Source organism: Pelodiscus sinensis, chromosome 3 (genome assembly GCF_049634645.1).
Source record: "Pelodiscus sinensis isolate JC-2024 chromosome 3, ASM4963464v1, whole genome shotgun sequence".
Classification (NCBI taxonomy): Eukaryota; Metazoa; Chordata; order Testudines; family Trionychidae; genus Pelodiscus; species Pelodiscus sinensis.
The window spans coordinates 55,448,379-55,464,340 of record NC_134713.1 but is presented as its reverse complement, the minus strand read 5'-3'; the positions used below and the strand labels follow the sequence as shown (position 1 = coordinate 55,464,340).

The 15,962-nt window shown below is 41.5% G+C and overlaps 1 protein-coding gene across 3 annotated transcripts in view; it reads left to right on the top strand.

Annotated features, from left to right (window-relative positions):
- FILIP1 (filamin A interacting protein 1) overlaps positions 1 to 15,962 on the top strand; it is a 147,294-nt gene that overhangs the window by 35,571 nt on the left and 95,761 nt on the right. For all 3 annotated transcript variants that reach the window (XM_006131943.4, XM_006131944.4, XM_006131945.4), the window contains one exon: positions 9,882 to 10,160. In XM_006131943.4, the coding sequence (XP_006132005.1) occupies positions 9,888 to 10,160 (273 nt within the window). In that variant the 5' untranslated portion in view covers positions 9,882 to 9,887. Of the gene's footprint in view, positions 1 to 9,881; positions 10,161 to 15,962 lie in introns of those variants that run through there.

The following is a 15,962-nucleotide window of genomic DNA, read 5'->3' as shown; positions in this document are numbered from 1 at the left end:
CTGTGCAGCCACCTCTTTATTGTGAAAGTGCAGCTTACACATTTTTTTATAACATAACTTTATTCAAACAAAACAATGTAAAACTTTAGAGCACGGAAGGGCAATAATTTTTGCAGTGGAGTCACTTCACAAATTTTGATAAGTTGTCAGGGACCCGCTCTGGGCTCGAAGAAGGGGCGGGGCCTTGGGAGGAAGGGCTGGGGTTGGAGGTCAGAGAAAAAGAGAGAGTGTATGTGAGAGAGAGGGTTTGGTACAGACTGTGTGGGTGTGTGACAAAGACCGGGAGAGTGTGTTTGGCACAGGCTGTGTGTGTGGGTGTGTGACAGTGTGTGTGCTGGCTGCTCCTGGGTAAGTTTCTGAGAGGCACCACACACTGTCTCTTTAAGCTCTCTTGCTCTGCTTTCTCCCTGCTCCCCCACTCTGCAGAGATGGAGTATGTGAGGAGGGAGAAGAGAGTGTGTGCATGTATGTAAGGTGAGTGTGAGTATGTATGAGAGAGAGATCACTGGCTGCTGGAGAAATCTTAGAAATAGTGCACTGCCTCTTCAGATGGGCACTCATCTCACTCACCATACTTCAGACTGGAGCAGCTCTGTTGTGTGTGTCTCTCTTCTCAACCCCAGCTCTGCAGAGATGAGATACAGGGGCCAAAGGGCCACCCTTACTTCAGCACTCTCCTCTCCCCTTTTTCCCTCCCCCGTGCACTGCTAGTAGGAGAGCCCTGGGAGAAGCTAGGCTGCAGGACAGAGCATGGTGGGGGCAGGGCTGCTGAACACATGCTACATGCTTACTTTGCTAATAAGCTGAACATGCCAGATAGAAATACTGGGTGGGCTGGTTCTAGCTGGTGGGCAGTATTTTTCCCATTCTTGCTTTAGAGGTTACAAGACCAGATCACAAAGTTCTACTTTTTGTTCAACACTCACTAAGACAAACAAGTTTATTTACTTTAATGAGAAATAATGCTTCTGGCTTCTTATTTACAATGTGACCTGAAAATAAGAACAGATGCTTCCCTGGCACTTCTGTATCTGGCACTGCAAAGTTTTTACATGTCAGGTATGCTGAACATTCATGTCCCCCTTCATGCTTTAGTCACCATTTCAGAGAACCTGATTCTATGCTGATGACACTCATTACAAAATAATGCATTAATTAAATTAGTGACTTAAGTCCTTGGAAGAGAGGGAGGGAGGGAGGAAAGAACTGTATGTATCCTGTTCCATGTTCTATCTGCATTATGTAAAATATTAGATATTATAGTAGTCTTGGATGATGATCCAACACATGTTCATTTAGGAATACATTCACTGTAGATTTGACAAAATACAAAGATATCAATGTGAGATTTCTAAAGATAGCTACAGCACTTGAACCAAGGTTTAAGAATCTGAAATGCCTTCCAAAATCTGAGAGGGATATGGTGTGGAGCATGCTCTAAGAAGATTTAAAAGAGCAACACTCTACTTCAGAAACTACAGAATTCAAACCACCAAACAAGAAAATGAACCTGCTGGTGGCATCTGACTCAGCTGATGAAAGTGAACATGCATTGGTATGCACTTCTTTGGATTGTTATCAAGCAGAACCTGTTATCCGCATGGACACGTCCTCTGGAATGGTAGTTAAAAGTATGAAAGAACATATAAATGTTCAGCACATTTGGCACATAAAGGTCTTGCAACACTGGCTGCAACAGTGGTATGTAAATACCAGTGTAAACAGAATTGGGCAACATTAGTTCCTGCAAATGTAAACAAGCTTGTTTGGCTGAGCAACTGGCTTTACAAGAAATAGGACTGAATGGACTTGTAGATTCTAACATTTTACATTGTTTTATTTTTGAATGCAGTTATTTTTGTACATAATTCTACATTTGTAGGTTCAACTTTCATGATAAAGAGATTGTGCTACAGTACTTGTGTAAGATGAATTGAAAAATACCACTTCTTTTGTTTTTACAGCACAAATATTGTAATAGAAATAAACATAAAGTGAGCATTGGGTACCTTGTGTTCTCTGTAATTGAAATTAATATATTTGAAAATGTGGGAAGCATTCACAAATATTTAAATAAATGGTATTCTATTTTTGTTTACTGGTGTAATTAATCACAATATTTTTTTAATCACTTGACAGCCCTATGTTAAAATATTTTAATGATCTGGGTCCTTTTATCTTTTCAGTAATAACCCTCTGTCTTTCATACTTATCCTTGTCCCAGCAAAGCATAAGTCTGAGGAATGCTCAGTGTCTGATACTCCCCTTGAATTGGTATTTGGTAGTTTCTGGTAGTTAAAAAGGTCAGTGTTATAGTTTATCCATTGAATGATGGACAATACCAGATAATACCATACTTATATATGATATATGTTATATGATAACAGTAACAAAAACACTAAGAATGTGTCACAATGAAATAAAATCACACAACACAGCACCAGCTGCAGATACTATCATACTGGAACAGTGATATATCACATCACTGCCCCACTCAGAAGAATATCACTCCTGGGTCATCGGAAGGACAATGGCAAGGGTCTACGGAAGTTAGGCAGCAGCTGCATGAATATTAACAGCATCCTGCCATCTTGGAAACAGAAAAGCTATTGTGAGAGTGAGACAGAGTGAGTGTAATTTAAGGCTCACTGAGCACTCTGTGCACTTGGCAAGTGTCCCCCATGGGCCAAATTGAGGAGATAATTGATTAAGGACAGGAGGATTAACTTGTTAACAAGGTAGTTCAGCACCTCAGCTGAGGACAGTAAGGGCACGTCTACACAGCGGCATCTACACCAACACTGTTATCCAAAACACACTACAAGTCTTTATTTCAAAATAATGTCAAGCTGGAGGACTTCTTGCTCTGACTCATGGTAACAGTCATTTTACGAGGAGTAAGGAAAGTCGTAGGAAGAGTGCTCTTCCTTCGACTTCTTGCTGTGCAGACACCGCCAAAAGAGGAAATAAGCTATTTCGACTTAAGCTACGCAATTGATGTAGCTGAAATAGTGTAGCTTATTCTGACTTTAGCCCTGCTGTGTAGACGTACCCTAAAACAGAAACAGGGAGAAGTAGAGGGAGAAGGAAAACTTAGAATGCGTCTAGACACACCCTTCTGTCGGAATAAGCTACTCAATTTGTGCTATGCAAATTGCATAGCTTATTCCGAGTCTAGGTCAAAAGAGCTTATTTTGAAATTTGGTGCTGTATAAACAGTGCCAAATTTCAAAATAAGGCACTATTCCAACAAATTCCTTAACCCTGAGGGTTTCAGGGATGCTGGAATAGCATACCAACTATTTCTGGAAATAGTGGGAGCATTTAAAGACACGGTGTTGATATTTTGGGATACTTTCAGAATCCAGAAATAGCACCACAGTCTAGACATACCCTTTGAGAAGCCCATGATTTTGGGGAGGAGTTGATTACCCCATTTGCTGTGTAGGGAGAAGGTAAAAGGCTTTTAGGGGGTGCGAGGGCTCATTATAGCACCCTGTGTATAGCACCCTGTGAACAAAGATGGTGTTCAACTTTGTTGTGGTTTTTGCAGCAATGAATCCAGTATGAGGGAACACTATTCTTTGATAGGGAACAAAAAATCTTAACAAAGATTAAGTGTGGTTCATAAGTTCACAGTATATGTAACCTTGTGGGATACACACTTGGTTCTGTTAACAATACAGAAATGACTAATGCTTATCTAATATCAAGGACTCTCCATTTGAGGAGCAAAGAAAGATTTTGGCAGGCCAGCTAGACTGCACTGCCTGTCCAGTAAACTTCCAGGCATTTTCCAGCAGTCATATGATGAAACAAATGTTTAATAATTATAGACTAGAATTAATGGTGACAAGGTTTCTTTAAGTTCTGCTTTAAAGGTCAGGAGCTGCTCTTTTAGAGGAATGGAAGAATTTTAAAGCGTAGAAAGCAGGAAAAAAATGCAATGGACAAAATACCCATGACCCAATCTTTCTAATAGCTATATGTCTATGAAGAGGTTCTAAGTAAACCTTAATATCCATGAAGGTTAAGGTGAATCAAAAAAAACTTAGCACTGAGAAGTAGAGTACTCACTACCTCACAAAATCAGGCCTATTATATGTTTTTTTCCCCCAAACAGGGGTCAGTCACAAATGCAGTTGTGCAATTTCCTGCGAATAAGGCATGTTCAGTGCTAATGTCCACTGTATAACAAGCTACTCAGAACAGCTGGAGTGTGGCTATAGGGAGTCTGACATCTCCATATGAGCCAGCACTTGGTATATCCTAGAAAGCGGTGCAGGTTGCCGGGGCTTACACTATAAATTTACATCAGTGCAACTACCACTTCTTGTGTAGGTGAAGTTATTATGTCGGTGGGAGAAGCTCTCCTAGGTCTGGTCTACACTAGGACCTTAGTCTGAAATTAGCCCCCCAAGCTCAATTTTCTAAGTGATGCATGCACGCTACCAAGCCCATTATTCTGGACTAGGGAGCCGGGGAATCAGAGTCGGCCCAAGCCATTCTTGAGCCCCGGGCTGCAGGCGTGCGGTGCCACCCACGCAGCTCATTCTTTTTGCCCCGGGTCCTGGGCATGCAGCTCATGCGCGGCCCCACTCCCACTGGCCCGGCAACACCGCATGGCACCCCTTACAATCAGGCGCCCCGGGCTATCACCTGGTCAGCCCATAGCTTGGGCAGCTCTGCGTGGAATTAAAACTCTGTAATCTTGCTTTTCATGAGGAATAACACTATTCCCGAACTTGTAATTCCAAAATAAAGTTAGCATAGATGCTCCAGTGCCACTAATTTGAACTAATTAGCCTCCAGGAGGCCTCCCACAGTTCTCCAGAGTGCTTCCTGGGGCTCTGAGTCTGATACAGGCTCCTTTAATGTGGATGTGGTACTTTGAACTACATTCAGTTCTTCCCTGTAGTGAGGACACAGAACTTTGAATCTGTAAAATCGAGAGCCCCGAATTAGAATAATAGAATCATAGAGTTGGAAGAGATTTCAGGAGGTCATCCAGACCAGCCCCCTGCCTAAGGCAAGAGCAATCCCAATTCAAACTTGATAAATTTGAAATAATTACCTACTGTAGACATGGCCTTGTTGACATTGTGCTTTCACGTGTGGGTTAAGGCTGGTATAACTGACTTGCTTGGGATGTGGATTTTTCACACCTCTGAGCAACATAGTCATATTGAAATAAGTATGTAGTATAGACCCTGGGCTATGTCTAGACTGCAGAGTTATATGAGAAAAAGATTTGCAAATTGCGAACCAATCGGCCAATGGGAGTGGTGGTGGTGGAGCCTGCAAGTTCAGGGCCACATGGAGTCACCTGTTCCCACCCACAAGAGCTGAGCCAATAATCACCCCAATTCCTTACCCCTTCCCATACCCTCTCTCCCTCCCAGACCTGAGTCAGATTTACAGTTGCTTTGCATCATCAGAGCATTGCAAAGCAGCCAGAGCATGGTAAATTTGGCCCTTAGTCTCACAGTGCTCTATAAAGCAGAGTATCAAAACTTAAATCTCAGCTACTGTCATTTAATCCTGAGTTTACGTGCATCTCTGGCAGCAGCATCCAACACCTTGGCATCCAGCAGAGGCTTTGGAAAGAGCACAGAGGGAAGGAGTTTAAGATACAGGGAGAGCAGGTTTTAAAATCACACTTATCGTGGTGAGTTTACATCTTAAAAGATTGTTTATTTAGTGTCTGTGATTGTAAATGAATGTCTGCGACACCTATTTCAATTTCAAATTTAATGCAAAACAATATTACATGTGCTAAAAAAATATCAAAAAGTCAGCTAAGATTGTAATAGTAGACAAGCAAGCTCTCAGTTCAGCAGTTACTATGAAAATCTGGGATTACTAATTAATCTAGATGCAATAGTAGTATATTTTGTCATTCAGTTTAAAGGAGGACTTCAATAGAACTATGTTGAGTCACATCAGTTGAGGATCTGGCCCCAGATTTTTTTTAAATCTTTGTCTAAATAGACACTAGTTACATGCTTGTGAGCCTACACTTGGCTCAGTTACTATCCTATGTGAATTGTTGTTTAGACTTTCATTGGTGTGTGACAACAAAGAGGTTCTATCATATGGTGCTAGCAAGGTAGAAATTTAGGGCTAGAAGGGACCTTGAGAGGTCATCAATCCAGACCCTTGCACAGAGGCAAGGTCACATATTCCTAGGCCACCCCTGACTGGAGTTTGTCTAACCTGTTCATAAAACCCTCCACTGATGGGGATTCCACAGCCACCTTTGGAAGCCTATTCCAAGATTATCCTTCTATTTTGAAATAGAAACAAAACTCTCGTTGCTGAAGATTAAGCTCATGACTTTTGTCCTGCTTTCAGTGGACATGGAAAACTATTGATCACCATCCCCTTTATAGCACCCTTACTATCTGAAGACTGTTACTATCTGTCCTGCCTCAGTCTCCTTTTCTCAAAACTAAACATGCCTAGTTTTTTAACCTTTCTTCATAGGTCAGGGTTTCTAAACATTTTATCATTTTTGTTGCTCTTTTCTGGACTCCAGCTTGTCCGCATCTTTCTTAAAGTTTGGCACCCAGAACTGGTCTCAGCACTCCAGCTGAGGTCTCCTCAGTGCCAAGCAGAGAAAGACAATTACATACGAATCTCCTGTTAATGTGCTCCAGAATGAGGTGACACAAGAAAGCAGCATGAAGTCCCTCAGAAAGTCTGGCATATACAGCTGCCCTTCGCTAGCTGTTTATGACACAGTTGAGGTTTCTGAACAGCATTACTCAACTGGACGTGAGTCAAATTTAACTAATCTGTGCACCTACGTTCTAAGGCTTTATGCAGAGGTTGTTGTGTAACTAGAGCACTATGCAATGCAACAATCTGGTTTCCACTGGAATAAATATATAAAGATCTGAAATACCTATTTATAAAGCACATAAGATGCTCTAAAACCATGAAATCATCCATTCTCAAGTCTAAACCATAAAAACTGTTGTAGGTGCTCTTGCTGGAGACCAGAGGGACGCAGAAGGAAGTACATAGAAAAGAGAGACAAAGTAAATCCCAAATGCTCCGTCTTGGAGAGGAAACATGCTTGTGGAGTTTAAAACCCATTATAACCAAACAAACTGAATAGCCCTATCTGAAAGGAAACACAGTACAATGTTTATTTTTCCATTACAAACCTGAGACCTAAAAGATTTCCTGAGCTCCACAGGTATTGTTCATGCTTATAATGGAGATCTGTTTTTAGAAAACATACTTCTTGTGTTTAATATAATGCATAGGCTTTCAGGAAGTTAATAACTATTGTATACCTGTATCACATATTGTCTGGGTGGAAATAACCGTACAATGCAAGCAACCGCATTATGATATTCTCTTGCTTAAAAACACTTTGGGGGGGACAGATATCTCTTGCTTAAAAAGACTTGGGGGGGATGGATAACTCAGTGGTTTGAGCATTGGCCTACTAAACTCAGGGTTGTGAGTTCAATCCTTGTGGAGGCCATTTAGGGATGGGGCAAAAATTTGTCAGGGATGGTACTTAGTCCTGCTGTGAAGGCAGGAAATGGGACTAAACTAGATGACCTTTCAAGGTCCCTTCCAGTTCTAGGAGATTGGCAATCTCCATTATTTTTTTTTAATGGATTCTCTTTTCAATTACTTTGTTATAAATCAGGATAGACATTAATGGTGTTACACTAGTATATAACAGATGAATATGAAAAAGAATCTGGCACACATTATGAAAACTTCAGGCTAATGTAAACAAGGGTATTTATAGCACTGGCTAGAATCAACTAAAGTGTAAACCCTTGTAGGCTCTGTGAAAGATTACCCAAACTAATTTGCCAGACTTAACCTTAAGATTTGCATTGTCATTACTGATCTGCTACTTCTGCTTCATCAACACAGATTGGTGGTAACACCAAACTAGCAGTATTTGCTGAAAATAATCTTCTGTGATTAGAGAACAAAGTGCAAACTAAATTCAGAAGTGAATTTAGGTGTGTGTAAGAAAAATCTAGGGGCCTGATTGTAGACTTGTTAACTTGTACATCAAAGGTTACACTGCTGAGACTAATGAAATTATACCAGTTTTGCCCTTATATAAGCGATCAAAGATTCAAGCCCTAAGAATGTCAAAGGCCTAGAGAGTATAAGATGTTGTTACTTTCTCTAGATCCCTCAAACAGTTTGTTATATGTATGCTGCCTCAAGTTCCCTTCCACTCTCTTCCACTTGTTATATCTTTTCCTCCTGTACATGTTCATTCTGAATCTGCCTACCTAACCTAATTGAGTGTAAGGGAGTCTAAATTGGCTTAACTCACACATTAAGGGGCCAGAAGACAGGAGTGCAGCACAAAATGGAAAAGGAGGAATATAATTATTAAGTTGAAGAGATCACCTCTTACTTTAAATGAAATCTTTTAATCCTTATTCTGACTATAAATTAAATTACATATAAATTACAGCCATTTACATTCTTACTCATTAATAAGTAGGTATAAGGAAATCTGAGTTTAGTGGAGACCTAGTTAATATCAGGGAGTCTAACTTATACCTCTTTGCTCCTTAACTCTGAATTTGGCCCTGAAACAGGCTTTAAAATTCATTATTACTATTTTGAAGATCTCTTATAGTAGTATTCAGAGTCAAAATCATATCTGGGACCTCATAGTACTATGCACTGTACAAATACTTCCAAGAATAAAGTCCCTGCCTCAAAGAGCTTACCAAAGATGAGTGACCCATGGCAGATGAGAAGGTAGGGATGATGGATGTCTGAGTATATACGCTTGCCTATCCAGTCACACATTTTGCAGTTTATAATTGGAAGTATACAAAGTGAAAGCCAACAAATCCCACCTTCCCCTCAGATCATAATTGTCTTGCTGATTTCCTAGGCATTGAGGCATAGGGGAGTCTCAAAGAGCAATGTGATAAGAACAGAGGATTATTGATCAGATCTAGGAGGGAGTGGCATGCTGTGGGTCGGGGGCAGCACAGAAGAAGATATAGATGTTTGTGAAATAAACCAACAAACAGGTAAATGGGGCTGTTCTGGGCAGAGTGGAAATGGCATGGCAGGCAACATGGTAAGAGCAGCCATGTAATGATGGAAAGTACCTTGAAGGTGAGGAGAAGCAGCCTCAACTTCATGTAGTTAAAGGAAGCCCAATGGATGGCTTGAACAAGGTGTTTCTATGGTCAAAATGACATCCATCCAGAATAGATTATTTTAACACCTGCGTTTAGTATGAGGCCAATAGGTGTTAGGGAGGGATGGAAAGTTTGATACCAGAATAATCATGACCAGAAATTATGAAGAGGATCTGCGTAAGAGGATTATCTTCATTACCAACATTGAACCCAACACTAGTTTGTCAGATACCTTCTTACCCCTGTTCCTTAGAAAACTTACACTCCAAGTACATGCTTTTATAAATATTAATTACAGTCTTTCAGTTAACTCTGCTGTTAAATCACAATTTGCCTCAAAACCCTTGTGTTCTCATTTTTTTCTCTTACCGTGAGCTAAGAGAACTGAAGGAAAAAATAGAGATTGGAAAATTGTAGTTGCCAGGTGCCCACCTCATTTTAAGCACCATACATTGTAACTCACACCAGCAGCCTGACAAGTACAGTTACCCTGCTTTAGGGCTCTATTAAACTTACAATCAATATTTTGCTTCATTGGATTCCAGAGACAAACTTGTTGATGTAGGTGAGCTTTTCAGCACTCTACCACTGAGCGTGGCATTTTTCTTGGTACTCAGAAGGAAAAGATGGTTCGGCCTCTTAGCAACAATTGTGCTGTAGATCTTGGGCTCGTGTAAATAGTTTTACATGCTCAGAAAATGCATCTTTATAATTTTTTCTCTCTAGGTGGGGATGAGATCGCGAAACCAAGGTGGAGAAAGCTCTCCTAATGGGCATTTCTCCAGTTCTAAGCCAATTACCAGGAAGGCAGAGAATGAAAACCTTCAGGAAGATGCCAAGAAAAAGAACAAATCCCATCGAAAGGAAGAGGAGGTCATGGTCTCAGGGACTGTAAAACGACACTTGACATCACCAGCACCCAGTGAACGAAAGAACAAGAAATCCATAGAGCTTTCTAAAGAGGACTTAATCCGGCTCCTCAGTATAATGGAAGGAGAGCTGCAGGTAAATCAGATATTTTCTCTCTTGTATGACTCTTCGGTGTCTTTTCCTTGTTACACTCCTCTCTCAGGGTATGTCTGCACTTGGAATTGTGCAGTGGAGTGTAGCCACAACAGTGCAAGAAGTAGGACAGGGCAAGCTAGCTGTTCCAAGTATGTGCCTTTAAGAGACCGAAGGCAGATACTCAGGGAATCTAGCCCCTCATGCTGCTTGTGCTGCCATGGCTACGCTATATTTTTAGCATACTTGTTCAATAAGAGCTAGTGCACGAATGTCTCCTGCTGCTGTGCATCACATCCTTAACTCCAGAGATGTGGGTTGAGGTGATTAGTGGGGTGCAGAAGTCACTATTATGTACAGGTTCTTTGGAGCCCTAGTGATTTGCAGATACTTAATTAAGAGGGGTTGCAAACTGGACGGAAGAGAAAGAGAAATACTAAGAGGCTAAAGAGATTAGGCATGTGGGCAGAAAACAATCAGCGATTCTGTTTGGAAAGATGCAAACAAGCAGAATGGGGAAAACAACCCAGAATACAATTAATAATTGCAAGGGAGAAACCTGGATATCAGTAATGTTGGAAAAGAACTGGAGGTGACAGTGGGAAATGCATAAAACAAGTTAGCTCTTTATACTGCACTTGTGTGTATGTTTGTGAATCACAGCAACATTCTAAGAGCTATTCCTGTTTCCGTGGCTGAGTTTACACATTTAGCTACTAATGGGATGGTGCAATAGAAGGGAAAATGGGATTTCTTTTCATAGGGTACGTCTAAACTACATGGCTCGTTGACGGACCCCTTTAGATTAGTTTACTCAAAAAAGGGAAATGAAGCGGTGATTTAAAGGATCGAGGCATAAAGGAACTGTCGACAAAGGGTTCTGGGGTTGGCAGATCCCCATCTAGACTGCTGCGCTGTGCTGACAAACAGCTGATTGGCACAACGCAACGGCCATTTTGATTTAAATGAAGCGGCGATTATTTAAATCGCAGCTTCATTTCCCTTTGTTGTCCTGCCTCATCTACATGGCTCCATTGATGGAGCCATGTAGTCTAGACACACCCATAGTGGCATCCCCTCACTGCATTCTCCTAACAGTGTCCCTGTGCCATTTAAATGAGGTCAGATGTTTTATTATCTCCAGCCCCTTCTTTCCAGTGGACCACGATAACATGGAACTTTTTTGTGCCCTGCTTTTCCTGAAAGCCACATTCACTGGACTTTTCCTTTAATTTTGAACTGACTCCTGTTGCCTCCCCATTAATCCACTGTCAGGAAACAACCATGTTCTGAGTGATCAACCTCTAAGTTCAGTGTGAAATCTGAGTCACACCACCACTGCAAAAACAAGAGGCCCAAGGTCATTACTGAACACTATTATTCCATGCGGTATTGCATCACCAAACTCTGGTGTTTTCATTGTTGCTTTCTTAGTAGATGCACATAAAAGAAAAAAATCTTGCCAGCAGGGAAAAAAAATAGCACTTTTTTTTCATGCAGTGGCAGAAACAAAACTGTTCTCTTCTTTTCAACTTTAATTAGTCACGTACAAAATGCACCTTCCAGAGGAATACAACCATAATTTTTAAATGACAAATGGAAACAAAGAGAATGAAATTCTGCACGATTTTAGTGTTATAAAAAGTTATGCTATTGCTTCTGGGCCAAAATTCCAATAGCCATGCGGTGTATTAAAAATGGAAAAAAATCAGCTTGGATGAGATTTGCAGCTATGTTTGAAAATATCAGCTTGTGTGTGTTAATTCTTGCAAAAAAACCCAGTCATAAAGCTCGGCTATATCTACACTACGAGTTTTCTCAGCAAAAGATATGCTGATGAGGGACTCATTTGTATGAGTCTCAATCTCATTTGCATATTTTCTGCTGATCTGTTTTTGCGCTAGGGTTTTTGCACAAAAACAAGCAGTGTGGCCATTTTTGCACAAAACCCCCTTTTTCCACAAGATCCTTATGCCCCAAAAAAGGAGGTTTACCGATCTTGCGGAAAAAGGGGGTTTTGTGCAAAAAGAAAATGAACACACTGCTTGTTTTGCGCAAAAACCCCAGCTCAAAAACAGATTGGCAGAAAATATGCAAATGAGATTGAGACTCATGCAAATGAGTCCCTCGTTAGCATATTTTTTGCTGAGAAAACTCGTAGTGTAGATGTAGCCGAGCTTTATGACTGGGTATTTTTGCAAGAATTAACACACACAAGCTGATATTTTCAAACATAGCTGCAAATCTCATCCAAGCTGATTTTTTTCCATTTTTAATAGACCACATGGCTATTGGAATTTTGGCCCAGAAGCAATAGCATAACTTTTTGTAACACTAAAATCGTGCAGAATTTCATTCTCTTTGTTTCCATTTGTCATTTAAAAATTATGGTTGTATTCCTCTGAAACCTGAGCTGAGATTGCTTGGGGCCAGGTGGCAGCAGGTGTCAACCTCCCCTCTCCTCCCGCCCTCCCCCACACTCATCACAGCAGCGGGAGCAGAGCAGCTCGACAGCCTGCTCCGCTCTTCCACATTGCTCTCCCAGCCCACTGTACTTCACTTTTCTGTGGTGGCTGGATGCGGAGCTGCTCTAGCTCTCACACCAGTGAATGTGGGAAGGGGAGTGACTCCTGGTGCTGCCCTACGCAAGGCCCATCCATAGAATGGTTGGGGTGGCTGCTGTGGGACCCCTCAAAGTGTGGAACTTGGGGTAGCCACTCCAAATCATCCTATGAACGGGAGGGCTCTGCTGATGGGGGAGAGATGAAGTATGATACCATTGTTAAGGCACAAGCCTCGTTGCAGGAGATTTAAGTCTCTTACAGCCTGATCCCCAGCAATTAATTTGTGACACGGCTAGGTCAGGCAGTTCATAGCTTCAGCACCTCTGGGCTCCTGGCCAGCAGCCACCATTCTGTGGCTGCCCAGCTCTGAAGGCAGCAATGCTACCAACAGCAATACAGAACTAAAGGTGGCGATAGCATACCATGCCATCCTTACTTTTGCACTGCTACTAGCAAGCTAGGGGCCCAGCTAGCAGTGGCTGCTCTCCAGACACCCAGCTTGCTCCCTGGCACCTTTTTCATTACAGATTAAGCACTCCTGGCCCTGCTCTCTTTCATGTAAGTTCCTATGGACTTCACTAGAGCACAGCTGGGTCTTCAATCTATGCACCTCACTGAACATCGTTGGTATAGAATGGTTAAAGGCCCATCCACCTGCCCATTATCCTCTATGGCAACTGAGTACAATCATTCGCTGAACTGCAGTAGCAGCCAAAGTCCTCAGTCAAGATTGTGTTTGTGAAGCACTTCGAGACCCTCAGCAGGAAGGTGCTATTGAAGAGGAAAGTATTAATTATTAATCCATAACATTTTAATATGACTTTAAACACCCATTTCAATGATTTACCCATTTGTGCTAAATGCATTGAACTGTCAATAGAGTGGGTAAGCCAAAGGAGTCTGGCTTGAGAACAGGATCTGCCTTGTAACCATAAATGAGTACAAGCCAGAGAAGAATAATGCCAGGGTGAATATCCTGGAATGACTCCCAGGCTGTCCCAGTGACCTACTCCACTGTATCACTTTACATATTTTCTTTTTCGGATCTGTATTTGCACTGCCAGTGGCTTGACTAGTGCTTTGATTCATAGAGCCAAAGCAAACTCCGGGGTCAGCTTGGTCTTCAAACCTTCTGGATTGTCCACGTTACATTTCTTAGCTGCTTTCTAGAACAATTGGCTCTTGTTAGCCGCAGCGTTCTCTGGTGCCTTGGTTAGATGCTTTATAAAGCATCTTTCCTCTTCAAGATATCAAGACAAGGTCCAGTACATGCAAAACAGGGTGGACAGCTTTATCTTTGGAAACCATGTAAATACCAGAGGAACAAATGTCATATGGGCAAATGTGACAAGGTTTTGTTGAGAGAATGACTGTAGGCTTTGCCTCTAGGATTAACCAATATTTTTGCAAAAGATGCCATAAAGTCTTTAATATCTATCAGGTCACAGATCCAACTTACCACACTTCTAAAAATTCAATGACCCTCAGTATTCTGATGGCTTGCTTTTGGTACTGATAATGAAACCTTAATATGGGATGTGAATCCCTAATTTCTGCTCCAGGGGGTGAATACACTAACAAGCTAAACGGGCATCTCCTAACAGTGATATTTATAACTTTTTAAAAAACTACAATGATCTCCAGTAGCTCTCCTGAGATTTGGTTCCTAGAGCTAAGGCAGGCACTTTGATTTGTCTGTCCTCAAGTTTCCTAGGATGGCCAGCCATATCTACGTATTGAGTTTACAGAAAAATAGGGTTTCATACACCACTAAATTCAGCAAGTGTCTAAACGTTCTGTAAGAAAGCAGGAGGGAAAAAATGCACATACAGACTTGCAGCAATTGAAGTTCTTCCCAGTATCCATGGGCAAGGGAGCTATAAAGATAGCCTCTCCAGAATGGAATAAGAAATAAACAAGCCCATGCCAAAAACTAATTTAAAAAGCCACACACAGCTTGATACAATAGTTATTATGCCTCAGTATCTTACTGCTTACAAAAAGCAAGCAGAGATTATGTAGTCTTTAACAATATGCCTCATGCCTAGGGGTAAACAATTTGGAGGGGATGTTTCCCCTATAACAACATGGAAAAATGTCAGCAGGTTTTTAAAAATTGATTTAAAAAGAACCTGAACCACAAATAGACATGAAAAGAATCACTGACAGTTTCAGTGATTGCGATGACACAAAAGAAAAAAGGTATAGATTGCCATTACAGAATAGCACTGGCATCAGGTCCTGTCCATCTAAGGTGTCATCCTATCTATGGTGCACAGACTTTAGTTGGATAAATATGTATGTTTGTACTGGCAAGAAAATATTCCCTCTATTCTTCCCAAGCAGCAGCCATTAATCTACAGCAATACCCACCCCGATGTTAAACATTTCCTGATTGAGGCCTGAAAGGAAAAGGGAAGCAGCATGTACACATTTTACCAGCTTCCCTCCTATTTCGGTTAAAAAAACAATAATAAAATGTCATTTGGAAACACAGTACTCCCCTAGGAATAGTTAATTTTTTCAAGGAAAATCATTTATGAGCCAGGTTTTTTGTCAGTTGTCTGACAGATGTAGGAAACTGTCTACTAAGCTTAAAATCTACACCTCACAGCAATTATAGAAGTACCTTTCATCTCAAACCTCTAGTTATATCCTCCGTGTTAGCATGATTCCATAGTGTAGCACTGGTGTTTATATAAAACACAGCTCAGCAGTTACCAGTGACATTTGTCTCTAGTGCTCTTTAGATAGGCCCTGTCTACATAACCACTTTTGTCAGTATAATATATATTTCTCGGAGGGAGTGAAGAAAATACTTCTTGAAGCCCTGAGTCTACACAGCCAGCTCTCTGTGGGTGCAGAGTGAGCCTGCACAGCTTACACGATCCTTCTTAAAGTAATAATTTATGTTAAAATACCAGTTACAAAGATCTCTGCGTGTTGTAGATTATATACTGGGGAATGTGACTGTCCATATGATGGATGAAATGTAACTCTTAAAGCTCAGGGTACATGAATTACAGTTTGCTGATCAGGGGCTGGGAGGGCAAAGGGGGCAGTTGTGATTCTAACGGGCCAGAGGCTCCTGGTTGCCATAGAAGCCACGGCAGCAGCAGTGGCAAGAGCCCTGGGTAGTGTGTTCCAGGAGGCACTAAGGGCTGGGTGTGGGAGTAGCATGAGCGCCGGGCGGTTCTGAAGGGCTGGCTGCCCCCAACCCTGCTTTTTCCACATAAGGCCC